The sequence below is a fragment of the Panthera pardus genome, unplaced genomic scaffold (assembly GCF_024362965.1).
Source record: "Panthera pardus isolate Hobbes unplaced genomic scaffold, ASM2436296v1 HiC_scaffold_16, whole genome shotgun sequence".
Lineage (NCBI taxonomy): Eukaryota > Metazoa > Chordata > Mammalia > Carnivora > Felidae > Panthera > Panthera pardus.
The window spans coordinates 546559-573600 of NW_026526721.1; the positions used below are offsets into that span (position 1 = coordinate 546559).

The 27042-nt window shown below is 52.1% G+C and overlaps 1 protein-coding gene across 4 annotated transcripts in view; it reads left to right on the forward strand.

Moving 5' to 3' along the window:
- Nucleotides 1-853: 853 nt before the first annotated feature.
- LSS (lanosterol synthase) overlaps nucleotides 854-27042 on the forward strand; it is a 43274-nt gene continuing 17085 nt past the window's right edge. For 3 of the 4 annotated variants that reach the window (XM_019434691.2, XM_019434690.2, XM_019434688.2), the window contains exons 1-17: nucleotides 854-959; nucleotides 1264-1432; nucleotides 2092-2230; nucleotides 4868-4976; nucleotides 6009-6130; nucleotides 7753-7849; nucleotides 9943-10078; nucleotides 10396-10504; nucleotides 11069-11187; nucleotides 12958-13055; nucleotides 13524-13551; nucleotides 15530-15586; nucleotides 16267-16338; nucleotides 16667-16717; nucleotides 17341-17490; nucleotides 18107-18203; nucleotides 19065-19170. In XM_019434691.2, the coding sequence (XP_019290236.2) occupies nucleotides 946-959; nucleotides 1264-1432; nucleotides 2092-2230; nucleotides 4868-4976; nucleotides 6009-6130; nucleotides 7753-7849; nucleotides 9943-10078; nucleotides 10396-10504; nucleotides 11069-11187; nucleotides 12958-13055; nucleotides 13524-13551; nucleotides 15530-15586; nucleotides 16267-16338; nucleotides 16667-16717; nucleotides 17341-17490; nucleotides 18107-18203; nucleotides 19065-19170 (1673 nt within the window). In that variant the 5' untranslated portion in view covers nucleotides 854-945. Of the gene's footprint in view, nucleotides 960-1263; nucleotides 1433-2091; nucleotides 2231-4127; nucleotides 4225-4867; nucleotides 4977-6008; nucleotides 6131-7752; nucleotides 7850-9942; nucleotides 10079-10395; nucleotides 10505-11068; nucleotides 11188-12957; nucleotides 13056-13523; nucleotides 13552-15529; nucleotides 15587-16266; nucleotides 16339-16666; nucleotides 16718-17340; nucleotides 17491-18106; nucleotides 18204-19064; nucleotides 19171-27042 lie in introns of those variants that run through there. The other variant, XM_053902933.1, reaches the window with a different exon arrangement.

The window sequence follows — 27042 nt, forward strand, 5'->3', positions numbered from 1 at the left end:
GTTGCCTCTGGGGCCTGTGGCTCTTGTCCCTCCGGGTCAGCACCGTCTCCTCCATCAGATGCCCTCCACTCTCCCCGCAGCCCAGGTTTCTGCTGTGCACCCCTGAGGGCCAGGCTGTCCCCACCCCAACTGTCCCTTTCAAGCTCGGTTACTCTGTGTCTCCACCTTCATCTCCCTTCCCTTTACTGTCAAGCCCTTTCACCTTTAAGTTATCCTGGGGACTCCCTGACTCGGGGCACCCCTGTGAGTAGCCGAGGCTGTCCCCGAGCGTCACCTGACGCCCCCGCTTGGCCCTCCCGGGCCCCTGGGCCCGGGGTGGGGGGTGGGGGGCGGTGGAGGGGGGGCGGAGGCTCGCCTCACCAGGCCCATCCCCATCAGGGCAGCTCGGGGGCTCAGCCTCCCGGGGAGCCTCGCTCCTGTCAGCCTCCTCCGGGTCCCTACCGCCTCCCTCCTCCGCCGAGGAGGCTTCCCACCTCATCGCCTGAAGGCCCAACCTCGAGGCTTCCGTCTTCCCCTCAAGCACTCACCTCCAGCTAGCCGGCCTCTCCCTCAAGGGCAGGAGCTCTTCCCTGCCTGTGACCTCAGCCTGAGCCTCTCTCCCAGATCGCTCCCGCCAGCCCGCCCTCCTCGGGCGCACCGGGACCCTCCCCACGCGGCTCTAAGGCTCAGGCACTCCTCCTCACCCTCCGCGCAGCTCGCCACCTGGAGCTCCGGACCTGACTGCAGGCCCCGCCCCGCCTAGGCCACGCCCTCGTCGCGCTGGGGCGTCTGGCTCTCCACCACTGAGGCGGCCGGGCGCGCCCCGGGCCCACCCTCGCGGCGTTCTGATTGGCTGCACGGACATCGGCCCACCGCGCCCCACACGTCGCCCGAGGCGCGAGTCTATGTATTGAGCGCGCGCGGACCCGCGCCAGCGCGCGGGTGGGGAACATCGCGGCCGCCTTCATGACGGAGGGCACGTGAGTCTCTGCTTCCCGGGACCCCTGCGCGGCCCTAGCACGCCCGCTGGACGAGGCCGGGACCCCCGAGAAGGGAGGGAGCGGTCCGGAGCGCGGCCGAGGGGCCGCGGGGGCGGGGGCTTCGGGGAGAAATCCGGCGGCGGGGGCGTAGTGGCCCAGCTGGCGCACTGAGAGTTCTCATTTTGTGAGCTGAGGAAAACGGTGGCCTGTCTGTGGGCTGCCGGAAGGGACGGCCGCGGCCTCCGGGCTCCGACTTGGGAAGAACGGGCAGGACGGCCTCTCACCGGAGCGCGACCATTTTCAGGTGTCTGCGTCGTAGAGGGGGCCCCTATCGCACCGAGCCCGCCACCGACCTCAGCCGCTGGCGCCTCCAAAATGAGAGGGGAAGGCAGACGTGGACGTATTTCCAGGCGGGGGAGGATCCTGGCCGCGGGCAGACCCGGCTGGAGGCGCACTCCCTGGGACTGGACCCGGTAGGTGCCCGCGCCGGGCGCCGCGGGCAGGTGGGCGGAAGCCGGTGCGCAGCCCCTGCCTTAGCGGGGAGCGCCGGGCCCGGCGGGGGTGGGGGTGGGGCGTGCGGACCAAGATGTCCCCTAAAGGTGGGCCGGGCTCCTCTGCTTCAGTCCCCTTAGCACCAAGTGACGCGGAGGAAACCGCTGCCCTTTTGAGAAACACGTTTTTGATCCAGGGAATTGCATGTGAGCGATTCGGCTGGTGCAAGGAGTGTGCAGCGCCGGGCGGTGGGGCTTCTCCCTGGGGCCCTGTCTGCTGCTGCCACCTGCCGTGCCGTTCGGTCCAGTCCCGTCCCGTTGGCGGCCCTTCCCGAGAGAGGCGGGGGGGGAGGGGGGCAGGCCCGGGGCAGCACTGCGCCCCTCCCGCGCGCCTGGACATCTGTCTTATTGATTTAAGACGTCCCGAGAAGTTATGAAGAAATTTGAAAATAGTGACTGGAAAGCAGGAGAACGTAGAACCTTCCTTTTGCCTCTTGAGGTGGCAGTGCTTTCGAAGAGTTGTAGACTTTTGATCCAAACAGTTGAAACTTGGAAAGTAATTTTGGCCTGGCTGTAGGTGCTGAGGGTTCCTCTGGCCTGGCCACAGACCCCTCATCTCTCCTCTCTTTTGTCTTCTGCAGACCGGTTACTTTAAGGACTTGCCCAAAGCCTGCACAGCCCATGAAGGGGCTCTGAATGGGATGACATTCTATGTGGGGCTGCAGGCTGAGGATGGGCACTGGGCAGGTGATTATGGCGGCCCACTCTTCCTCCTGCCAGGTAGGTGGGTGCTGCCCCAGCTTGTGGGTGAGGCCGTCCTGGGGTCCTGGTCGGGCCCGGTTCAGGCCCTTGGTGAATGCAGCGTGTGAATGAGTAAACAGGTGAAAACCCAGGAGCTTACTTGGAAGATGTCCCTGGAGGGTTGTCTTGTGCCTGTGTTGTCCTGGTGTTGGTGCTGGGGAATGGGAGTGCCATCCCCAGTGTTCACTGCCAGCCCAGTGTTCCCATAAGGGAAGCAAGGGGTACTCTTGTGGGGACAGAGGAGGAGTGGCTCTTGAGTCCCAGTACAGAGCGGTAGGGACACTCCAAGGGGGAGGACCTAGCCTATGTAAAGGTGCTAGCTAGAGTGGGCAGGTGAAGGGTGGGACCTTTTTAATTTTTTTAAGTTTATTTTTAATCTCTACACCTAACGTGGGGCTCAAACTTACAACCCCTGGATCAGGAGTTGTGTGCTCTACCAACTGAGCCAGCCAGGTGCCCTGATGGGTGGGATCTTTAAGGCTTCTTTGGGCAGGTTGGGGGAGGCCAGACAGCTTGGGTGTGTGAACTTAACCTTGAAGGGGTGACTGAGGGAGCCAGGGCAGGGAAACTGCAGGTTCAGTTGGTTGAGTCCTAGGAGGATTGCACTTGGGCCTCCTGGGTACTGAACTGGTTTGGCTAGGTAAGGCCATTGTGTTCTGAGAGTGTTTCACTGAAGAAATACTTGGCCATGTAATGTGAGAAATCTGCTTTGAATTTATGTAGAAGAACTCTTTTCTCCTAGTGGGTGGAGCGTTGGGAATCCATTGTGTTCTTGTCTCTCCTGGGCTGTACGTCATTAGATCTTCTTATCCAAGAACCCATGGGCATGTCCTTAGGGGCAAGTCAAGGGGCTTTTTCTTCCCTTGGCCCCACTAGGAGCCTGTTGGGACTATTCCAGAGGTTTTCGTAGGGAAGTAGTGGCACATGATCCCACTGGTCTGCTTTGATCCTGGGCAGAGTGACAGGACTTCACTGTGTCTCAGCGACCTCATCTGTGACATGAAGATGATGAGAATCAGGTTAGGTCATACACGTACAAAACCAGGCATGCAGGGAGCTCTTGGTCCTGCGTTATTTTAGGCTTGCTGCTGCAGCTCTGGGCTCATCCAGCTGGGGCTTCTGCTCTGTGCAGGCTGTAGGTTGGGGCTTTTCCTGGGCTTCCCCTTTTTGCACTCTGGATAGACCTTCTTCCTCAGGTTGATGCTGTTCTGTTCAGAAGTACCATTCCAGCGTTCTTCCGTGGCTGGGTGAGCTTTGACTGGTCCTTCCTTTATCTGCTTTAATTTGGAAAATGCTCCTGGTTGGGGGGGGGGGGCACGATTCTGTATAGACAGTTCCTGACTGAGTGTGGTTCATGTGGCATTGACTATTCCTAGGGGTCTTTACGGGGAGGCAATGACATGGCGCTGGCTTGCTGTGACCCTGGGTAAGGTGACAGGACTTCACTGTGCCTTGGCTGCCTCATATGTGATATGGGGAGTTGGATTCAGTCATACATATACATATATGCATCGCTGTGGTGAGCCCTGATTCTAGGGTCCAACCCCCTGGGTTCCCGCCCCAATCCCACCACTTGGGGCCCCTGCCTCAGTTTCCTTGCCTGTAAGATGAGGGAGACACTGGTTCTGTTTTTTGCCCACGTGTGTTTCTTTGTCTTGACAGCACTGTAACTGATGAAAAGAGATGGGCTTGATTTGGGATGACTTTTTTCTGTGAACCTCTGTAGCATCTCCAGACCTAGCTGTCCCTTCTTCCGGGCTGTGTCTGTGTGTGGCCATGTCTTCCAGGGCTTCTGATGCCTCTGATCTAGAGCCAGGCATGTATCTCATGGTGCATTTTGGCTAAGGCCTACCCTAAGACACCTCTCCCCTTGCAGGGCGCTACAGCATGTGACTGATGGAGCCAGTGCTGGGGGAGATGAGAGTGGGGTTGAAGATGGCCTGGGAGCACCATGTTGAGGAGGGCTAGGCTGGGTAATGTTTATTGTCCTTCTCCCACGTTTGCAAAGTGACATATGCTGGTAAAAAACGTATAGGGGCTCCTGGGTGGTTCAGTCAGTTGAGCATCTGACTCCTGATTTCAACTCAGGTCATGATCCAGGGTCGTGGGATCAAGCTCTGCATCCGGCTCTGCACTGAGGTTGGAGGCTGCTTAAGATTCTCTCTTCCTCTTCCCCTCTCCCCCTCTTGACACACACACACACACTCACTCTCTCTCTCTCTCTCTCTCTCTCTCTCTCTCTCTCAAAAAAAAAAAAATTCCTACGTGTGGTTAAAAAAAAAAAACGTATAAAACAGAGAAACGTAAGCAATAAATATTCTGTCCAGGGGTGACCCATTTGGTATTTCTTTTCCAGCAGGTATGGACAGTATTGCAGGACCCTGAACTTGGCTGGGTGGGCTCTGCATACCCTATGTAAGGAGTGTCCTGTGTTGTGGCTGCTCCCCGGGCCCTCACTCCCAAAGTCCCTCATGAGGCCAGGAGGAATAGCCTTCTCTGGCTTGTTTCCATGCAAAGGAGACCCAGCTCCCTGTTGGGTTGAAAGGAAAGGGGCCTAGGCTTGGCAGTACTGAGTGTTCCTCCTCCCAGTAAAGGAACATCCTTTCTGCCACACAGGTCTCTTGATCACATGCTATGTGGCGCAAATCCATCTGCCAGCCGGATATAAAGAAGAGATAGTGCGGTACCTGCGGTCAGTGCAGCTCCCTGATGGCGGCTGGGGCCTGTGAGTCATTTTGTTACTGCACACATGTGCTTACTTGTGCACACATGTTCATATGTAGGAGATAATACCTGTCAAGGGGGGGGTGACTAGCTCTGGACCTGGGTGGGTCGGGGGGAGAACCTGGGAGGAGGGAGGTTGGCTGGATGCTGTGTGCTGAACTCTGGTTTCCCAAGGGTCTTACAATAGGTGGCTACTTGCTTTCTGGGCGTTGGTTTCATAGCTTATGTTGTACCTGGACTTTATGACTGGTTGAGAGGCTCTTGAGACCCACACCCCACAGAAAGCCACCTGGCTGTTATTGCTAAGGCAAAAGGAAATTATTCTGGGCCCTGGGATGGCACCAGGGGGGCCAGGTAACCCTCCCCAGGTCTCAGTGTGCCTTTCTGACACTTAGCACACTCTGGGAGCAGGGCCTTCCCCCAGGGTGGTCACTGCCTGCCCACCTTGGTCATGGGCTCTGCTGCCCTTTGTTCTACACCCAGAGATGGGGTTCTTTCTGGTGGGCTGAATCCACACCACAGGGATTCTCCATTAGAATTCTTGAAGGACAGCCCAGCCTCTCTTCATCCCTTGACAGAGTTGTGGGCCTCAAGCTTAAGGCCTTGGCTCTCGGGCCTGCAGGTCCCAGGGCATCTTGGTGGATGTTGAAATCTCACTAGTGCCCTTGGACAGGCACAGGGTCTTGGCCTTACCTGCCATGTTGCCTCTGATGCTTGTTCTGTGTGCTGTAGTGACAAAGGAGCCTTAGTTGGATTTGCACCCTGGGACTGGTCATGTTGATTCAGGCATGGGAAGTAAGCCGAAGAGGCAGGCAAGTCCTGCACAGGCACTTTTGGAACTGTTCAATTATGGGAGGCACGTGAATTCTTACTGGAAAATTGCTGTTCTGTGTTTTATTATGTTGCCATGTTGTATCAGTGTAAGGTAATTTAATATTTTTGATTTTCTGAGGAAATTTTGCTGAAAACCTTGCTTAATTCCTTACAAGTGATGAAACATGGCATTCTCTCACTCTGTCCTTTGCTCCCCTAGACACATGGAGGACAAATCCACAGTGTTTGGGACTGCACTCAACTATGTATCTCTGAGAATTCTGGGTGTTGGCCCTGACGATCCTGACTTGGTACGAGCCCGGAACATTCTTCACAAGAAAGGTACCCCTGACACAGCGTGCACTGGGTTAAGGGTCCATATCACCTGGGCATAATGAGCTCTAGCAAATGAGAACTAGAAAGATCAGCCTCCATTTGAAATCCTGGGTGAAATATGTGAAAAGGGATCCATCAAAGCAGAAAGAGATGGACACATTCCAACCTCACTGGTATTGTTTCAAAAGGGAATTAAGACGGGCGCCTGGGTGGCTCAGTCGGTTGAGCGTCCGACTTCGGCTCAGGTCATGATCTCATGGTCCGTGAGTTTCAGCCCCGCGTCGGGCTCTGTGCTGACAGCTCAGAGCCTGGACCCTGTTTCAGATTCTTTGTCTCCCTCTCTCTCTGCCCCTCCCCCGTTCATGCTCTGTCTCTCTCTGTCTCAAAAATAAATAAACGTTAAAAAAAAAAAAAAATTAAAAAAAAAAAAAAAGGGAATTAAGATAAGTACATAATCCCGTTTGTCTCACATAATGGCAAAGACTCAGCCAGTAGTCCGCCAGTGTGCTTCTGGCAGGGCTATACCTGGAGTGGCTTTTCTGAAGGCAGCTGGCTCTGCTTAGCCCACAGTCACCCTCCCACACACCCCGTGGGGCTTCCAGCAGCTGGCGCCTCTCCCTCCCCTCTGGACTCTGAAGGTGACAGATTATAGCTCTGGGGGGCGTCTTGGCTCCTGCTGCTCTACAGGTTGGGCAAGGTCTCTCCCATTTGTGTGTCACAGACGTTCCATGATCTGCCTGTCCTCCTCGCTCTCGGTGCTCACACAGAGGCCTCCCGTCAGTTCCTTGAGGCCCCTTCCTACCTTGGGCCCTGTATGTGGTACTTCCTCTGCCTAGAGCCTCCTGACCCACTCCCACCCTGCTGCCCGGGAACTTCTACTTAGCCTTCATCCAGCACTGTGGTTGTCACTTCTGTGGGAGCGCTTCCTGACCCACCAGGCTAGATTAAGCCTCTTGGTGGACATTCTAATAGATCCTGCGTTGTTCTTCACAGGTTTTGTTCTGATGGTGAACTCGTCGTTAGCCTCAAGGCTGCTTTCTGGTTCCTTGCGTGGTGAAGGAGTTTCCTAGTAGCTTTGTGGGTGTTTGACTTTACACACCTGGGTTTGGGGTGAGGCCTTGTTGGGAAGCATGTCCTGGACAGTGTTTCTATGCCTAGGCCTGGTGCTTCTGGAAGTGGCCCCAGTTTGGCGTCTTGAGTGTCTCTGAACTCCATGTTGGGGCATGGACATGTCTGCCAAGTAGGGAGTCCCAGATGAGGAACAGTTAGGTATGGTCCCCCAAAGAGAGAAAGCTGAGTGTATGCTCACTTCCCCTCATCACCTTCTCTAGGCCTGAGGCTGCTGCGTGCATCTGGGCCCCTCGCCTGCCCAGGTAGCTGCCTTCCTGCAGGTGGAGGCTATGAATGTCTGTCTTGGGGCTGGACACACTTATTCTGGGGAAACAGCTGGTTCCACTCAGCAACTGTGCTGTTGGGTGGTTCTGAGCAGCTCTGGAACTTGCTGCTCATCTGGGGTTGGAGGATCCTTAGCACTATCTTCAGTTCATGTGAGAAGAGGTACACGTGATTTCTGAGGAGCTAATCTTCATAGTAAGAGGCAGATGATCTGGGCCTTTTCTCTTTTGCAGGTGGTGCTGTGGCCATCCCCTCCTGGGGGAAGTTCTGGTTGGCTGTCCTGAATGTTTATAGCTGGGAAGGCCTCAACACTCTGTTCCCAGAGATGTGGTATGTTTGTTCTTCTGAGGTTGATGTGTAGCTGGGTTGCCAGTGCCTTGCTGAGTTGTGTGACGGGCCCTGGATCGCTTGCTGCCTGCTCCCCAGATGAAGAGGCGGTCCATTCTGTGAAGTGAGGCTGTGTTAGGTGGAGGCCTGCTTGGCTGAATCCTGCAGACAGATGGAAGGGGTTCCCAGTTGGGCAGGACGGAAGGAGGTACCGTGGGGGTGGGCCATGTGGCAGGTGGATGGGGCCCTGCAGGGCTGGGAGAACCAGTGCTGTCCTGTGTCTTGTTATGGATGTTTTGAGCATCTGTAGAAGTGGAGACAAGAAGGCAGTAGGCCATGCAGCCCTTGCCAGCCTCAGCACTGGAGTGTGCTGTGCTGTTTGTTCTGTTCCCTTAGCTTTCTGCTGGTGAATGTGAAAGTTAATCCCAGACATCATACTTTATCTGTGAACACTTCAGTGTGTATCTTTAAAAGAGAAGAATTTCCATGTTACAACAGAACCACAGTGCTTTTTAAATACTCCGTAAAATCGGGGCACCTGGGTGGCTCAGTAGGTTGATTATCTGACTCTTGATTTCAGCTCAAGTCGTGATCTCACTGTTCAATTTGTGAGATTGAGCCCCATGTCAGGCTCAGCGCTGATAGCACGGAGCCTACTTGGAATTCTTGCTCTCTCTCTCTCTCTCTCCCCTATCCCTGTCCCTCCCCTGCTCGTGGACATGCCCTTCTCCTCTTTCAAAATAAATAAATAAAAAAATATTTAGTCAAATCAACACTAATGTGATACTTCCAATCAATGATATTCACATTTTGTGAATATCTACTGAAAGCTACGGGCGTCTTCCCAGAGAACATTCACGTGTGTGTAGATCCCCCAGAGTCCCCGTCAGGAGGTGAGCCCCCTGCTAGAGCCCCTGCTGGCTTCTGGGAGCACACGAGTGATGTTGCAGCCCCCCAGAAAGCTATCAGGGAGGTTGGAGGGCTTCTGTGTTAGATGCCTTTGGTAGAGGAGAGGCATTGGGTGAAAGATCCTGATGAAAGTGCTGAGGGCCAAGCCTTTGCAGCCTTGAGGGGCAGTGAGGAGGCAGTGGGAGGGGGTCTGTTACCCAAGGCCTACACTTGGGAGGAGTCCGGGAGGCATTCTGAGGCTATCCCAATGGTGCTCACTGGCTGCCTGCTGGCTGCACCCTGGACCTGCCTGGTGTGTAAGGAATGGGCAGAGTGCCAGGAGGGTGTGTGGGTATCAGAGCACTGTTTGTTGTCTGTGCCCCTACATGGTGGATCTGGCAGTCAGTGCTAGGCTGTGAGGGCACTGCCAGTCTTTCCTGGAGTGGTTTTGAAGGGGTGGGTAGAAGATGCAAGGAATGTGTGCAGGAGGGGGACCAGAGATCCTGGACCACCAGCTACAGAGAGATTGTAAAATACCTCCCTTTAAAGTGAGTAGACAAGCCCTTGAGGGTGAGGGAAGTGGCCTGAGGACAGGGTTGGGAGAGCGGGAGCCTGCCCAGCTCGTGACTGGCATGCCCATGCCTCTCACACACGAGAATAGGAGGCTTGAAGGGAAAGCGTGGGGAAAATACTCTGGGTACCCACCTACGTGGGAAGCTGGTGGAACTGTGTATGCTGAGGTCAGGATAACTGGGCAAAAACGTGTTGGTGGTGATAACTCTCCAAGCCTCAGTCCTTGGGAAGATGTGCCAGTTCTAAAGGGTTTTAGGTAAACTTTTTATTTTGGAACAGTTTTCAATTTCCAAAGAAGTTGCAAAGATAGTCCAGAATGTTCCTGTAGACCCTTCACCCTGTTTCTGTTATTAACAATTTATATTACTGTGGTACCTTTGTCCCAGCTGAACCCACAGACAGTCCTGAAAGTTTAAGAGTCAAGTCTCCTGGTTTTAGGATGTGCCCAGCTGAACTGAGAGGAGTGGTTGTCACTCCTGCAGACTGTGCTCCTTGGCACCCCATAGGAACGTGGCTGTGACATGCCGACTTGGGCTGAGCATAGCCGTCTACCCCGACTCCACCCTTGGAAGGGCCTGGGCTGTACTGGTGGTGATGGTGGGGCCAGATCTCCTGCTGACATGCCGTCTCCCCAGGCTGTTTCCTGACTGGGTGCCTGCACATCCCTCCACACTCTGGTGCCACTGCCGACAGGTCTACCTGCCCATGAGCTACTGCTACGCCATCCGGCTGAGCGCTAAGGAGGACCCACTGGTCCAGAGCCTCCGTCAGGTAAGAATTCCTGGGCAGGGACCCCAGGTGTGGGGTTACCCTTGAGTCCCGACTGTACACGCCTGCTTGCCGGAGACCCTGCAGGGCTGAGTTCTGTGAAGTGTGGGTGAATCCTGCACCTCCCCATATCATAAGTGACTTCCCAAAAGGGCTTGCACGGTGGGATGGCCTCAGGGCACCTGTGAGCAGAGTCCTGGCCTGCGCTGTGTCTTGGGGAAGGAGGTACTGAGATGAGGCTAGGGGTGCAGATGTTCCTTGGGCATGCCCTTGGGAAGGGAGTGGGCAGAGGAGGGTGCTGAGGCGCTGCTGCCCCCCAGGAGCTCTACGTGGAGGACTATGCTAGCATCGACTGGCCGGCGCAGAGGAACAACGTGTGCCCTGATGATCTGTACACGCCGCACAGCTGGCTGCTCCGTGTGGTGTACGGTGGGTGCTTTCTGAGGGGCTGGTGGGCCTCCTACACCTAAAATGATGCTGACTCTCCTCCTCTTCCTCACCGCCTGTCGTTTGGGTCCTGTGGTGACCAGGGCTACCGTGTGCGCCACGTGTCCAGTAGGCCTGCCCTGTCTTCACCTCTGGAGCAAGCCTGTGGCTGGGGCTCCTGGACAAGAGGATTGGAGGCTGCAGGCCTGGAGGGCACGCTTGTTCCTTCCTTAGGGGAGAAGGGGCAGGACCCTGTGGGGCCCAGCTCAGACCCATCTTCCTGCGAGAACCCTGGTGGCTTGGGGGCCAGCATGGGGTGCCGCGTGTGGGTCATGTTCCCTTGATCACATGTCGTCTTGCTCACGTCTTCTGTGCTGAGCCCTGGGGTGGGAGCTGGGTCTTTGCCCCAGTCAGTGCTGAGATGCACCCAGGCTGGAGTTCCACTCGGGGGAGTGGACCCTGAACATGGCATCAGGGACAGGGCAGGGCGGCATACCAGGATGTCCAGGAGGGTCATGGGGAAGGCCCCAGGTGCTGCCCTGTGCTGACACCCTTGACTCCCCGCAGTGTTACTCAACCTGTACGAGGGCCACCACAGCACCAGCTTGCGGGAGCGGGCCATCCAGAAGCTATACGAGCACATCGTGGCCGATGACTGCTTCTCCAAGTACATTAGCATTGGCCCGGTCAGTGATCCCACTGCTGGGTGTCTGGGCCTGGGGTGGGCACCCAACTGCAGCCCATGTGGGGGGAGGAGCTGGGGCAGAAGGCCGTCTCGAGGCCAGTCTCTGGAGCTGGGAGTGGGGGTCTTCCTGGAGGTGATGTCTCCCATGAGAGCCTGGCAGAGAGGACCCCCATCTGTCCCCTGTGTCTTGCACTTAGTACTCCCTTCCCTTCCTGTCACCTGGTGAGTGTGTAGTGCTGCTCCTGGGGCTGCCTCTCAAGATCTCTCCGGCTGCTGGGAGGGATGCTTGGCCTCTCTTGAGTGTCTTCCCTAGAACTCATTTTCTGCCTTTGTCCTGTGGGGTTTGGAGTGCCGGGGCTCTCGGGTTCCAGTCCTGGTTCCTGCCGCGCCTGGTGACTCGGAGCTCTCTCCTCCGAGCCTCCAGGCTCCTGACCTGGCTTTGCGTCATGAGGCTGTGGAGCTTGACAGAGGCCGGGTGTGGACACGCATGCAAAGGCGGGTGTACCCCAGCCGGTGCAGGGTTGGGGGGCTGCCTTACGGCCGTGGGGTGACAGCTGCGGGGGACGTTGTTGTTTTGGGCCCCTGGTGGGCCGTGCTGCGGCCTCTCTGGGGAAGTCCAGTTGGTGTGGCATCCTGCAGCTCCGCTCTGCAGCCTGCTCCCTGGTGTTCTGTGGGGCCTCAGACAGCCTGGTGGGTTGTCCTGCCTCGACGGAGCAGTGGAGCAGTGAGTCGTGTTCCCTTAGCAGCAGTGTGATTTTCATGGGCTTTCGGCTCAGCACTGAGTAAAGCATGGCTGACCTACATGAGAACAGCACTTAACTGCTTATGAGAAGCCAGAGTGGGAGGTTTGGGCCTTTAGAACGTTCTGTCCAGGGACGCCTGCCTGCCTCAGTCAGTTGAGCATCTAACTTCGGCTCAGGTCATGATCTCATGGTTCGTGAGTTTGAGCCCCGCATCGGGCTCTGTGCTGTCAGTGTGGAGCCTGCTTTGGATGCTCTGTCCCCTTCTCTCTCTGCCCTTCCCTGATGCTCGCGCATGCGCTTTCTCTCGCTCTCATTCTCAAAAATAAACATTAAAAAAATATATCAAGGGGCACCTGGGTGGCTCAGTCGGTTAAGTGTCCGACTTCGGCTCAGGTCATGATCTCGTGGTTCACAAGTTCGAGCCCCGCGTCGGGCTCTGTGCTGACAGCTCGGAGCCTGGAGCCTGCTTCCGATTCTGTGTCTCCCTCTCTCTCTGACCCTCCCCCCATTCATGCTCTGTCTCTCTCTGTCTCAAAAATAAATAAACGTTAAAAAAAAAATTAAAAAAAAAAGTATCAAATCATTTTTAAAAAAAAACCAAAAAACCCAACATTCTGTCATGAGCAAGCAGTCCATGCCACACAGGTCTTGTCTCTCTGTCATCCTGTTCTGCGTCTCTGAGTTATTCAAGGCACACCCTGCATGCCCACGTGGGGGACCCCCAGCCCTCATGGTGGTTGTGCTTGCTCACCAGTTGCCTCGGCTCACGTTGTTTCTCACAGGACGCTCTGTCTTCTGTCTGTGCACGTGCCCCAGGCCGTTCCCATCTCCCTTTCTGGCGGCACAACTTGGCTTGGTCTCTGGCTCTCGGGGCCTGGTGAGCAGTGAGTTGCTTCGCTTAGAGTCGAAGGTCTTACCTGGCCCGGAGCGAGGCTGTGCTGGGGGCCCAGTGTTTGGGCTGTGGTCCTCATGCTTGGGAGCCACTACAGGTCTGGAGCAAGGTCCTGACTCAGCTCTGTCTCCTGCAGATCTCGAAAACCATCAACATGCTTGTGCGCTGGTACGTGGACGGGCCGGACTCCTCTGCCTTCCAGGAGCACATCTCCAGGATTCCTGATTACCTCTGGTGAGTGCAGCTGGAAGGGCCTGTGGCTGGTCAGCATCACACTTCGTCCCTGACGCACATGGCTGAGAGCCAAGGGCAGACGTGCGTGGGGGCCTCCCCAGCACAGTGGCAGGCGTGGAGATCACGTATGTGTATAGTGACATTTGGAACCAGGAATTTCAGGGGTTGTGTGGAAGATGGTGAGGGTTATCTCTGAGTTGAAAGATTTGTTATGTGGCAAGAACTTCTGGTGGTTTGGGAAGGTAGAGCTAGGAAGCCTGGGGGTGCATGGGGCAGGTTCTGGTGAATGTCAGAAAGGCCTCGCCGACAAGAGTAATGGGTCAGTCACTGATTGCAGTTGGGACCATGGTGGGTGGGTCTGCCAGGTGGGTCTGCTGCCAGCAGTGGGGTGAGCCGGGCTCTGGGTGGCCGCCTGACTTCAGCTCTTTGCCCTCTGCTTCCTGACCTGGGCTTTTCTTGTCCTCACAGGCTGGGTCTCGATGGCATGAAAATGCAGGTAAAGGCTATAAAGCCGTGGCCGTTTGCTTCCTTTTCAACCATTCCTGCTCTTTAGGTTTGTTAAGATTCAATAAGTCCTCACAGTGAGTTCTGGCAGCACGTGCTGAGCGGCTGCTGGTATCCCCAGTCCTGAGTCTGAGGGGACAGCCGGGGTGCTTCCTGGGCGTGTGCCGTGTGACAGCGATGCCGACAGGCCCCAAAGGCTGCGGGAAGGCTGAGAGTCTGCAACTCCCCTATGGGAGGTGGGCGTCAGGCAGGAAGGAGGGGAGCCTGTGCTTCATGCCCCCAGCCTTGTGTCCTCGCACCCCCGGCTGAGATGTGCTCCCCTGTGGCCCTTCTCTGTGTCCGCTGCTCTGTTTTTTGTGCCATTTATCGTAAATGGTGTTCTGCCACCACCTTCCTCCCTGGCTCATTTCCTGTGTGTGACCCTGGGGGTGGAGGTATCTGGTCACAGTGTGGCTAGGGCTGACCTGAGAGCGGTCAGCCTGGGAACTGTTGCCTCACCCTGTGGGAGTTTTGGTGACAATGTGTACTGTCACCCACCTGGCTAAGTGTGGAAACACAGAGCCTCTGGCAGTGTTCTTGGGTCAGATAGGCCACTGGTCCTTGGGACAGATACACATGGACCCAGCACTGCCCAGTACAGAGCTCGCCTCGGCGTCCTTGCCTTACTCCCAGCTCCCTGACTCTTACATGCCAAGTGGAGGCAGGTCACAAACCCCTGTGTGGGCTCTCCATCCCCTCTGACTCCTTGAGCACCCCAGCTTATTTGTTCTTGTAAAATCACACTGCTTTTGCCTTATGGGGTTGATGACAGTCCCTAGTTTGGTTTTGTGGCAGGTTTGTTGGCATCAGGGTTTGAGCCAGGTGACTGGTCCTCGAAGCCACTTTTGCCCAGTGGTCTTCTGGGTGCTTGCCCTTCCTTCCTGGATGACTGATTGGTTCCTAGGGCATCCCCCTTCTGGATCTGACTGGTTGTTTCCTCTGTGCCCTGTATTTCCTGCAACTGGCATTTAGACCCTCAGGCTTGATCCAGTTCAGGTTTCTTTTGGCCAGGAGGCTTTCCTGGTGGCAGGTGTCCTTCCTATATATTGTCCTGCAAGGCCATGGTTTTTGTTTTGGCGAGGCTCTGGCATTGCCATCCCTGTCCCTATCATCCAGGTGTCTGTCACCGTCTATCTTAGTGTCACTGGGATTTGGCCACTGGCATTCTGGTGGGACCAGAGTGTTGACCAATGAACTAGGCTCCCAGGGTGGGATTTGAAGGGGGCCTTCCCAGCTCTGTTGAGGCTTCAGCCAGGCCCCACCACCTCCAGGTGTACTTAGAAGTGAGGGGGTGTTTTGGGTCATCATTGTGATTGGGGCAAAAGCCTGTTGTTGGGTATTGGGACAGTGGAGGTCACAGGCAGTGGTTGTCCAGATACTGGAAGTGCCCTGAGAGGGTTCTGTCCCAACTGGTGGCCTGGTGAAGGCAGGTGGAGCTGCCTGACTTTCATCTGCCTGCAGAGACGTCCCCTTTCTGGCCCTCAGGGGCATTGAGGGGTGCACAGAACATGGAGCCTAGGTCAGGAGTTGGCTAGGTTCCCACCACTTTGCAGGAGCTGTTGTGAGCCCCCAGACTCCTCCTCGGCCCTTGAGGTGCCCTCGATCCCCGAGGATCCTGGGCAGTGGTGGGTGGGTAGAGGGAGCTGCAGCTGCTGTTCTAAAAAAAATTTTTTTTAATAAATGTTTATTTTTGAGAGAGAGAGAGAGAGAGAGAGAGAGACAGAACATGAGTGGGGGAGGGGCAGAGAGAGATGGAGACACAGAATCTGAAGCAGGCTCCAGGCTCTGAGCTGTCAACACAGAGCCCGATGCAGGGCTCGAACTCACAAGCCACAAGATCATGACCTGAACCGAAGTCGGATGCTCAACTGACTGAGCCACCCAAGTGCCCGGCTGCAGCTGCTGTTCTAATGGCTTGTGCTTGCGTGCAGGGCACCAACGGCTCACAGGTGTGGGACACCTCATTTGCCATCCAGGCTCTGCTAGAGGTACGTGGCTCTGCCTCCTTGTTTTTTAGCCTCCCGTGGCTCCAATTGACTTTCCTGGGTGTCCACCCCTGCACCCAATGTGGACGTGGCACTTGCTGGCCCTGACTCTTTGTCCACCTGGACTCCGAGGCCTCTGGCGATGGTCTTGCTGAGGCAGTGATCTTGCCCAGAAGTTTTGGCAGTGATCTTGCCAGCTGGGAGGCTTTAGGAGTAGGGAGCGTATAAGGTCTGTTCCTGGGGAGACAGGGCAGGAAGCTTCTAGCAGGGAGAGTGGGCTCTAGGCTTTTCTCAACATTCAAATTGCTCATTATGGGTACCTCTGAGCACATGCTGGAGGGAAACCAGAATGTGTTTTTGTTCTGGTAGGATTGAGAGTGGTGACATTCTGGAGAACCTTGAAGAGTGGTCAGGGCCACGTGTGGTCTGCCTTAGATGGGGCAGGGATCCTCTGGACATGGGCTGGGCTGGGCTCCACTGGATGTGGTGTGGACTGTCTCTTTTGCCTACTTTATTTCTCTGTCACATCTTTCTGACTTGTCAGCAGAATCCAGAGCCTGAGACTGTGGTGAGTTTGCTCCTGTTTCCCAGTGGTGGCAAAACGTCACCAGGATTGTCTGGGAACCACTTCATCTGTGCAGGCTTGTGTCAGCGAGCAGCTTAGCCTCTGTTGTCTCTTCCAGGCGGGGGCACAGCACAGGCCCGAGTTTTCGTCTTCCCTGCAGGAGGCACATGAGTTTCTCCGGATCTCACAGGTGAGGTCGGATCTGACCTGGGGGTGGTGGGGCTTCTGCACGCAGAGGTACCGCCTCCTCACCTCTGCCTTGACACCCTGGTCTGCCCTCTCTGGTGCCGCGTGGTGCCTTGGTCATGTTTCCCCAGCAGTGGATGGGGGTGGCAGGCCTTGGGCCACGGGGTGATGCTTTAAAGGGTGCCTTTGGCCCCGATGGTTGAGAGGGCAGTAGGCCAGTGGCTCTTGGTCCCTGTGTATTTTGCACCAGCCCCTACTGGCTCTGGTGTCTGCATCTGATGGTGACCTGGGCCTTCTCTGTTTTCTGCATGTGCCATGCGGATGCCGCCTAGGTGCTAGACAGCCCCCCTGACTACCAGAAGTACTACCGCCAGATGAGCAAGGTACCACGGCCATCCCTGTTTGCCCCAAGTCCTACGCCCTGCGCTCCAAAAGAGACCACCACAGTTAGCTATGCCTTGCTAGTTGAGAGGGCTCTTTCCTCGGTCTCCTGTGGCTTCCTGCTCTGATAGACACACGGTGTGGGGCTTCACCAACACACTCAAGGTTTCCCTGACTGGGGAGTTGTGTGGGTGAGTTAGTGAGCCGTGTGGGGCTTCCTCATGCTGCCACGACAAGTGTTTTGTGCACACACACACACACACACCCACCCACCCACACACACACACACACACACACACACACACACCTGTGCCTCAGAGATGCTATTAGACAGCAGTACATGCAGATACCAGATACGCTGTCGGAATGTGGTTTAGGGTGATGAGGGAGCTGCAGAGGGTGGAGGGCAGCTCCTCTGGGCGTGTGGGAGTGTGGATGCAGTGCACACCTTCTCACAGCAGGTTGGGAGGCTGTTTACATGTGTGTGGTGTGGGGCTGCGGCTGCACCTTTATGGTGGCCAGGGCTCTGCCTGGGTGAGGGAGGTACCATCACCTCGGGTGGTCCTAAGATCAGGGTACGGGCTCGGCCCTCTGCCCTGGCCATGACTGGCCCCACACTTTCCAGGGTGGCTTCCCCTTCAGCACGCTGGATTGTGGCTGGATTGTTAGTGACTGCACAGCTGAGGCCTTGAAGTCCATCCTTCTCCTGCAAGAACAGTGTCCCTTTGTCACCAAGCATGTCGCACGAGAGCAGATCTATGATGCTGTTGCTGTGGTAAGGCTGCTGGGCACGAGGGAGACCCGGCTGCCCCGCCGCCACCCCTTGGGTCCACTTCGTGCTGCGTAGGAGCTGCACTTCCCGTGGCTTTTGTGTCCACAAATCCCCAGGGCCAGATTGAAAGCCCAGAGGGGCATGTCCTCTGACAGCATCTGTGTTTGGGAAGCCGTGAGCCCTGTGTTGGAGGCTTGCATATCTGGCTGCTCCCAGGGGCTGCCTTCGGGAAGGCTGGTATTCTCCACGGGTTATCTGCAGAAAGATGAGAACTTCTGTTTGTTTTTGTGTAAAACCCTTTCAGTACACCCACTCTGTGCGTGTTTTACAATGGAGAGCGTGTGGCTTGGCAGCACACGTGTAACTTATAAATGGATAAGCAGGTGCATGTCAGGGTCCCAGATGGTCACTCGTAGAGCACCTGATTGATAAAGTTGTGGCCCACTCCTCTAGGCACTGAAGGTCTCAGTTTAATATGAGAACTGGTCCCCCATTCCCCATCCCTGCCCCTTTCGTCTTAGCCTTGGGTGTTTCTAGAATGGTCTGCCACAACCTGTGGGCTCTCCCGCCTGCTTAACCACATGAGTGAACTCTCAGGATGCCCTCTCTCTGGTTTTAGTTGCTGGACATGAGAAATCCTGATGGAGGGTTTGCCACCTATGAGACTAAGCGTGGGGGCTACTTGCTGGAGCTGTTGAACCCCTCGGAGGTCTTTGGTGAGTGGTTGGCCAGCCAGGTGGTACGCAGACCCAGGGGCCCTGCATGCCCTGAGATGGATTCGCCAACCAGAGCCCGGAGTTCCTCCCCCAGGGTGGGAGCAGTGCCAACAAAGGTGTTGGCAGATGACGGTGGATCCTTTAAGGAGCACTCCCTAAACACTGGAATGTTCTGTGCTCCTTGGCCTCTGAAGGTGGCCATAGTGCCTGTGGTTGTGAATGGAAAAGCTGTGGTTTTGTTTCTCGGAGGTTGGCAGAGGAGTCACCTGGCTTTCTGGCTCGAGCCTGGGCTGGCTCCTGCTCTGTTTTCCATCCTCCGTGGAGACCACCCTGTGTCCTGCGTGCTGTGCTCTTCATGGAGCTCAGGCACCTGGCAAGAGGGTGTCGGTAGGGACCCCCTAGCCCTGTGTCCTCCCTGCTGTGCGCATGGTTCCGGTCTGTAAGGGCAGCTGCTTTACCTGAGTGCCTTCACCTGAGTTTCTCCTTGCAAACCTTGCAAATGCCCCTGTACCCTGCTTGCAGGTCTCTGTCTCGCTTCTGTAACTGTTAAATGTGGTCTAGTTGGGGTGGCTCTGCCCTGTACCCCTCTCCTTTCCCCTCCCACTGGCTTAGCTCTCCTGTAGCCAGATGGGCCTCCAGGTCACTGTGTATGTGCCGGCCACTCTCCCCCACCAGTGGCCGTGTCTCCTGGGCCAGTCACTGGGGTCTCTTGCCTTGTTCCTCTGGAGGACCTTCAGGCTCTGGATGTTCCATGTAGGTCTGCATGTTATGATCTTTGCATTCTTCATGGTGTGGTCTGAGCTGCCAAATTGGGCAACAAGGTGAAGCTGAGAGGCATCGATTCTTCCTTCCCTCTTCCAGGGGACATCATGATTGACTACACATATGTGGAATGCACCTCAGCTGTGATGCAGGCACTGAAACTTTTCCATGAGCGTTTCCCGGACCACAGGGCCAGGGAGATCCGGTAAGGGTGGTCTTGGCACAGGGATGTTTGGTCACTGAGCCACGGGTGTCATCAGCTCAGGAGCCGAGAGCTGAGATGCTGCCACACAGGACACAGAGCGTGTTGTTGCTGGGGTGGGTGGCTCACTGCAGGAAGGGGACTCTGTGGATTAAAACTCACTTAATAACAGAAGGGATTTCCAGTGTTCCTGAGTCTAGTTGTATGCCCTAAAGTACAGTTGACCCTTGAACTGAACAACTTTGGAGTTAGGGGTGCCAAACCCCTGTGCAGTTGTAAATCTGTGTGTAACTTAAAAAAAAAATTTTTTTTGGGGGGGGCTTGGAGGGCGCCTGGGTGGCTCAGTTGGTTAAGTGTCCGACTTTGGCTCAGGTCATGATCTCAGTGTTCGTGGATTCGAATCCCGAGTCAGCTCTGTGCTGACAGCTCAGAGCCTGGAGCCTACTTTGGATTCTGTGTCTCCCTCTGTCTCTGCCCCTTCCTGCTCACGCTCTGTCTCTGTCTCTCTAAAATTAGTAAATATTAAAAAAATTTGAAAAAGAAATTTTTTTTAATGTTTATTTTTGAGAGAGGCAGAGAGCAAGCAAGCAGGGGAGGGGCAGAGAGGGAGACACAGAATGAATCCAAGGCAGTCTCGAGGCTCCATGCTGTCAGCAACAGAGCCTGATGTGGGGCTCGAACTCACGACCCTGAAGATCATGACCTGAGCTGAATTTGGATGCTCAGTCGACTGATAGAACCACCCAGGCGCCCCATAAATTTGCATACAACTTTTGATTACCCAAAAACTTTACTCATAGTCTTGTGTTGACTAGAAACCTTACTGATAACATAAGTAGTTGATTAACATGTATTTTGTAGGTTATGTGTTATATATACTGTAATAAAGTAAGCTAAAGAAAAGAAAACATTAAAATAATAAGAGGAAATATATTTACAGTACAGTATGATATTTATCGAGAAAAATCTGCGTAAAAGTGGAATCCATGTTCTGAAGTCAGTTCTATATCAAATATGTGTATTGAGGGCTCAGAGTGGCAGAGCTGTAATGCAAAAATGAGTTACTTTTCACATCTCTTAATGAAGGTCAGAAAGATCTGTACCCCCAACTCCACCTGTGTCCCCATAAACGGTAGTTTTTAAATACGCCTGTCCTGTTGACGTCTGACACATATGCAGAGAGGTGTACAGATCTCCTATGTGTGGTGCCTAATGAATTATCACCAAGTGGGCACATAGATGTAACCAGAAGCTGCCCTCCTGGTTCTCGGGCTGCTCTGATCCTGCAATTGGGGAATCAGTCCCACAGCCAGACTCGTGGGTCTGGCTTCTTTCACTCGGCTTGGTGCTCGGTGAGGCCCAGGCTGGTGGTTGCGGAGCAGCAGCCCACCCTCTTTGCTGGCGGCATTTCTGTTTGGCGCAGATGCCACACTTTGTTTATCCATTGGTTTGTCTTGGATCCTTGGGAGCCTTTCAGTGGGTTCCTGTGAATTATCCCACTGGGAACACTCTGTACTTGCCCAGGGTACCCCTTTCTTGAGGACACGTAGGAGTGGACTCTGTGTTGTGGGATACGTTCATTCACTTTTGTAGATAACCCTTCATCCAGTGTGATCTCCTTGTTTCATGCTTCACAGCAAACCTGGTATAGACTCAAGTTTGGTCGTGGTGTGCTTTCTTTTTTGGATATCGCTGGATCTAGTTAGAAAAGTACTTTTGAAAGGATTTTTACCACTGTGGTTATAGAGAAACCAGTCTGCTCTTTCCCTTCAATGTCTTTGTCAGGCTCTCCCAAGAAGGTAACGCAGGACTTGTAAGAGGAGTTGGAAAGTATATTTTCTTTTTAGATTTTCTGGAAGAGTTTGTGAGGTTTGTGCTATATCTGAGTTCCCTCTGACGGAAAGGGTTAAATTTTTATTTACAGGTTCAGTTTCTTTACTTGTTATAGAACTGTACAGATTTCCTTTTGTTTGTGTTTCTATCAGTTTTGGGGATTTTCCTGTTTGGCTCCATTTTCTGTGGATCAGCACAGAGCTTGCCCACGGTGCTCAACAGCTCCCTTGCCACTGATAGCCTCATTTCCTTCCTGATGTTGGCACCTTGGACCTCTTCTCCACCAGCAGCTTATCAATCTCACCAGTCTTTTCACAGAAACCATCTTTAGTCTTTGATTCTGTCTAGCTATGTTTATGTTTTTGATGTTTGTTTTTGGTTTCACCAATTTTTGCTCTTTATTATTTTCTTTCTACTTTCTTTTTCTAACTTAGATGGATACTAAAATGATTTTCAGGCTTTTTAAATGTGCACTTAAGATACAGTAAGTCTTGGTGTATCATTCGGTTAAAATTATTTCTGTTGTGAGTTCTTCTCTGGCCAGGAGTTGTTCAGGAGTATGAGGCTTCATTTCCAAAAAAAATGGAGGATTTTCCAGTTGTGATTTGCTGGTTTTCTTCTGTCCTGACAGGTGGTACAGCTGCTGGGGGGTTGCTGTGTCTGTCTAGTCATGATATTGTCACCTCTGTCTCGTCGTGATTTTGTCACCTGGGCCTGGGGGTCCACGAGCCATGCACTGCGCTGAAGGGTGATCTCTGGTCCCTTCCTCCGGGTACAGCTTGTCCTCAGTGACACTCTCATGTAATTAACCTTTTTTAATGGATCATCTTTTTAGGAAGTATTCAAAAAAAAAAAAAAGTAAAGTGTGCCCTTTGGAGGAATCTTGGAGAATGCAGAAGCAAGCAGCTCATCATTGCTGGGAGGAATCTGTGAGGACTGTTTGATCTCCACGTTTCCATGGGTCCTATAGGGCAGGCTCAGTTGGTGCTGGCGAGGAGTCTGAGAGCAGGGGATGACTTTCCATGTCAGGAAGTCCCGTTCTCCTCCTGCAGGAGTTGTGATGGTTGTAGGCATTTCATTGTTTTAGTGGCCCAGTAGTGTCTTGGGTATTTCTAAATTTTCATTGTCATTTTTCAGCTTTTCCCCATTTTAACCTTAATTAGTGTCCTCTTGCTAAATCTTCATCCAGAACCATTATTTTCCCCTAGATCCACATGATTTTAGGGTCAGCCTGTGTGGGGAGATCCCCCCCTCCTCCACCCTTGCCCTTTCCTGGTAGTGTTGTCCTGGTCCCAGTCACTTCCCCTGTCGGCCTGGACTCCCCGACCCAAGGGGAATAGTGGGATGGGTGGGGGCAACAGTTCGGGAAGCACAGAGTGACTGTTGTTAACTGTGTTAAAGCTCTAGACCATTTTTATCTCTTGCCAGTTTGAACAGAAGCATTTAAATAAATGTATTAATTTATTATATTAAAATTTTAAATTTATCTGGGGTAGTTTTAGAGATATAGTTTGAGGTAGCCAGGTACTGTGACGCTACACATATGGAACATTCCATTTTTACTACCTTGACTTGAAATTCTCTTAATTTCAAGCTTACAGGAAAATTATACTAGTAGTACAAAGCTTTCCTCTTTATCTTTTACCAAGATTCTTCAGCTGTTAACATTTCACATTTGCTTCATTGTGTTCCTTCAACGTATATTTTTTCCAAAATCATTTTAGGGTAAATTGCAAATGCGATGTGCCTTAATCCCTAAAATCTTTAGCATTTCTTTAAAAAAATTTTTTTTTAAGTTTATTTATTTTTGAGAGAGAGAGAGAGTGGGGGAGGGGCGCAGAGAGAGAGAGAGAGAGAGAGAGAGAGAGAGAATCCCAAGCAGGGTGAAGAGCAAGACGTGGGGCTTGATCTCAGAACTGTGAGATCATGACTTGAATCACCATCAAGAGTCAGATGCTTAACCGACTGAGGCACCCAGATGCCCCAATGCTTTAGCCTTTCTTAACAAGGATATTCTCTTATGGAAATACAAGTCACAGCATTAACACTATATAATATTAATGTCGATATAATCCTATTGTTTAATCTACAGAATTCATTTAAATTGCCCAAGTTGCTTTTATAGCAAAATCTTCCCTCATGATTTAACCCAGGGTCACTGAACTGAGCTGCCAGCTGTTAGTCTCCCCCTGGAACAATCCTTTAGTGTCTCCTTGGGGTTGACGACTGACATTCTTAAGGCTCGTGACAAGTTTTTGTAGAATATCCTCAACATGTGTTTTTCTGGTGTTTCCCCATGATTAGATTCAGGTTATGAAATTACGCATTTATGTCAGGAAGATTACAAAAGTGATGGGGACTTCTTAGTGCATGCCACCAGGATGCGCACGTCAACATGGACCCTGTGATTAAGGTGATGACCACTTGTTTTCTCCACTGTGAAGTTACTGTTTTTTTCTTGTGGGAGAAAGTGTTAGATTATGTAAGTGACCTGTTTCTCATCAAACTTCTACCTGTTAGTTTTATCATCTGATGATGATTTTTGCCTGAATCATTATTTATATGATGGCTACAAAACTGTCATTTTTTCCATATGTGTTAGTTGGTGTTCTACTGTTTGCTTTTCCCCTGTTTGTTTATTAACGTGGAGTCATGGGTTCTTATGCTGTTGACTTTTTCTTTTTTTTATTGTGTTAAAATATACCTAATGTGAAATTTATCACCTTAATCATTTTTATTTTTGTCTTTTTTAAATTATTTTTTTAATGTTTATTTATTTTTGAAGGAGAGAAGACAGAGCCCAAGAAGGGAAGGGACAGAAAGAGAGGGAGACACAGAATCTGAAGCAAGCTTCAGGCTCCGAGCTGTCAGCACAGAGGCTGATGTGGGGCTCAAACTCACAAACCGTGAGATCATGACCTGAGCCAAAGTCGGACACTCAACTGACTGAGCCACCCAGGCGCCCCTTAAATTATTTTTTTAATGTTTATTTTTGAGAGAGAGAGAGAGACAGAGTGCGAGTGGGGGAGGGGCAGAGAGGGAAACACAAAATCCAAGGCAGGCTTCAGGCTCCGAGCTGTCAGCACAGAGACTGATGTGGGGCTTGAACTCATGAACCGCGAGTTCATGACCCGAGCCAAAGTCAACGCTTGACCATCTGAGCCACCCAGGTGCCCCTGTACCTGTTAGCTTTATTTCCTCATCTCTGCTGCCCCCATTCCCTGGCAGTCCACATTCTGTTTTCTGTCTTTTCTTACCTCATGTAAGTGGAATCCTGTAATATATTTTTGTGACTGGGTCTGGGTTAGCCTAGTTGATTTAATAGAGTATATTAGTTGATTTTTGAATGTGGAATCAGCTTTATGTACCTGGGATATCGTTTGTGGTATATAATTCTTTCATGTTCTTGTATTTGATTTGCTAATACTCTTGAGGATTTTTGTGTCTGTGCTGCTGGGAGATAATGTTCTATAGTTTCCCTTTCTTGTGATGTCTTCGCTTTTGGTATTCAGGTGATGCTGTCCTCATAGAATGAATCAGGCAGTGTTCCCTCTGTGTCTGTTCTCTGGAGAACACTGTAGACACTTTGTATAATTCTTTCCTTAAATGTTTAGTAGAAATCACCAGTGAATCCATCTGGGCAACTCTTTATATTCTAATTAATTTTGGCTTCTTTTGAGTCTTCTCCCTAGACCGTCCTATCACTTGCAAATGATATATTTTTCTTTGTCTTACTGCCTTGGCTAAGCCTGCATAGCAGAAGTGGCAGTAGTGGCATCTTTGTAGTATTTCCTGATGTTAAAGGGGACTGCTTCCAATATTTCTCCATTTAGAATGATTTTTGCTGTAGGTTTTTGTTAATTACCCCTTTTCAGGTTAACAAAGTTCTTTTTTTGTAATTAAAAAAAAATTTTTTTATGTTTATTTTTGAGAGAGAGACTGACTTCAAGCAGAGGAGAGGCAGAGAGAGGGGGAGACATAGAACCCAAAGCAGGCTTCAGGCTCTGAGCTGTCAACACAGGCCGACGTGGGGCTTGAACTCACAAACCGTGAGATCATGACCTGAGCCAAAGTCGGATGCTTAACTGACTGAGCTACCCAGGTGTCCCTTTTGATTTGTTTTTAAAATGTTTGTTTTTGGGGCAGAGAGAGAGAGAGAGAGAGAGAGCATGAGCGCAAGCGGGGGAGGGGCAGAGAGAGAGGAGACACAGAATCCAAAGCAGGTTCTAGGCTCTGAGCTGTGATCACAGAGCCCGATGTGGGGCTCCAACTCATGAACCATGAGATAATGACCTGAGCTGAAGTGCAATGCTTAACCAAGTGAGCTACCCAGGTGCTCCTGACAAAGTTCTTTTTTTTTTTTTTTTTTTTTTTAATTTTTTTTAACGTTTATTCATTTTTGAGACATAGAGAGACAGAGCATGAGTGGGAGAAGGTCAGAGAGAGAGGGAGACACAGAATCTGAAACAGGCTTCAGGCTCTGAGCTGTTAGCACAGAGCCCGATGCGGGGCTCGAACTCATGGACCGCGAGATCATGACCTGACCCGAAGTCGGACGCCCAACCGACTGAGCCACCCAGGCGCCCCGACAAAGTTCTTTTTAATGCTACTTTGTTAAGTTGTTTTTTCCCTCTGTTGTGAATGGGTGTTATATTTTAGGAAATAATTTTTCTATCTCTGTAAGGATGATAAATATAATCTCTTTTATATGTTAATGTCATAGATGATTACTATAGATCTTCCTAGTGTTAAAATCCCTCTGTTTCTGGAGGGGTTTTATGCCAACTTAGTATTGCATATATCCAACTTAGTATTGGCATATATCTATGCTGTATTCAGTTTCTTAATATTTAGATTTGAATTTTGCATCTGTTCATTAATCAATAGCCTGAAAATTGTGCTTTGCTACATCACTTTTATATGGTCTGTTGGATTTGCAGAATAACAAGGGGTGTTCCTTCCTCCTGTGTTTCCTGAAAGAGTTTGTGTAACATTAGAATGATCATTGTTGGTGAGTTAGTAGAACTTACCTTTTAAACTTTTAGGCCTGGACTTCTTTTTCTGGGCAAAGTGACTCTTGTCTTTAGTAGTTGTAGAACCATCCAGGCTCCCTCTCTGCTTGAGGTGGTTTTGAGAAGCTACTTTTCCAGTAGTTTGTGCGTTCTGAGTTTTCCCATATGCTGCCGAAAGTTTTCTTATTTTCTCTTAACCTTTTAGTTTCCACTATACTTGTGGTCACATCACTCTTTGGTTGCTAGTATTATTTATTTGTGCCTTCATCCTTTGTTATCTCTTGCTGAGTCACAACATTACTAAGACTTGGTGGCTTCAAACAGCACATGTCTGTTGCCTCACAGTTTCTGTGGGTTGGGAACCTAGGCACAGCCTAACCAGGTGCTCTGCTGCAGGTTCCATGGGGTTGCAGCTAGTATGCCGGCCAGGACTGGGATCTCATCTGAGCAGCGGCTAAGGGAGGGTCTTGTGGCATTCATGTAGTTGCTGGCAGGTTTCCATTCCTTGCAAAATGTCAGCCTCAGGGTCTCATTTCTTCTCTGACTGTTGTCTGGAGCCACCCTCAGTTTCTTGCCATCTGGGCACCTCTGTGGTGTCTCATGAAGCTGGGAAGGGCCAGGGAGTCTGCTTGCGAGACAGAAGCTAGACTTCCCTGTGCCCGAGTCACGGAAGTGATGTCCCATCAGCTTTGCTGCAATTTGTTGTTTGGAAACAAGTCTTAGGTGCTGCCCACGCCCAAGGGATGGGATGACATGGGTGTGGGTACCTGTTGGTGAAGGTCACAGGGGTCACCTTGGAGGGTGTATTTGTATCTTCACTCTGGCCTTTTCAGGGAACCAGTTATTCTCCTAAAGTACCAGTTAGACTTAGGATGGATCTCTGCCCTCAAAATCTATTATTTTCTAATTTTTCATTTCTTTTTAAAATTTCATTCTGTATATTTACTGAAACTCGTGTCAGTGACATTATTGCGGTGAAACAGAGTTTGTCTGTATCTGTAGCTGCTTGTAATACGGGTTCATTGCTGAC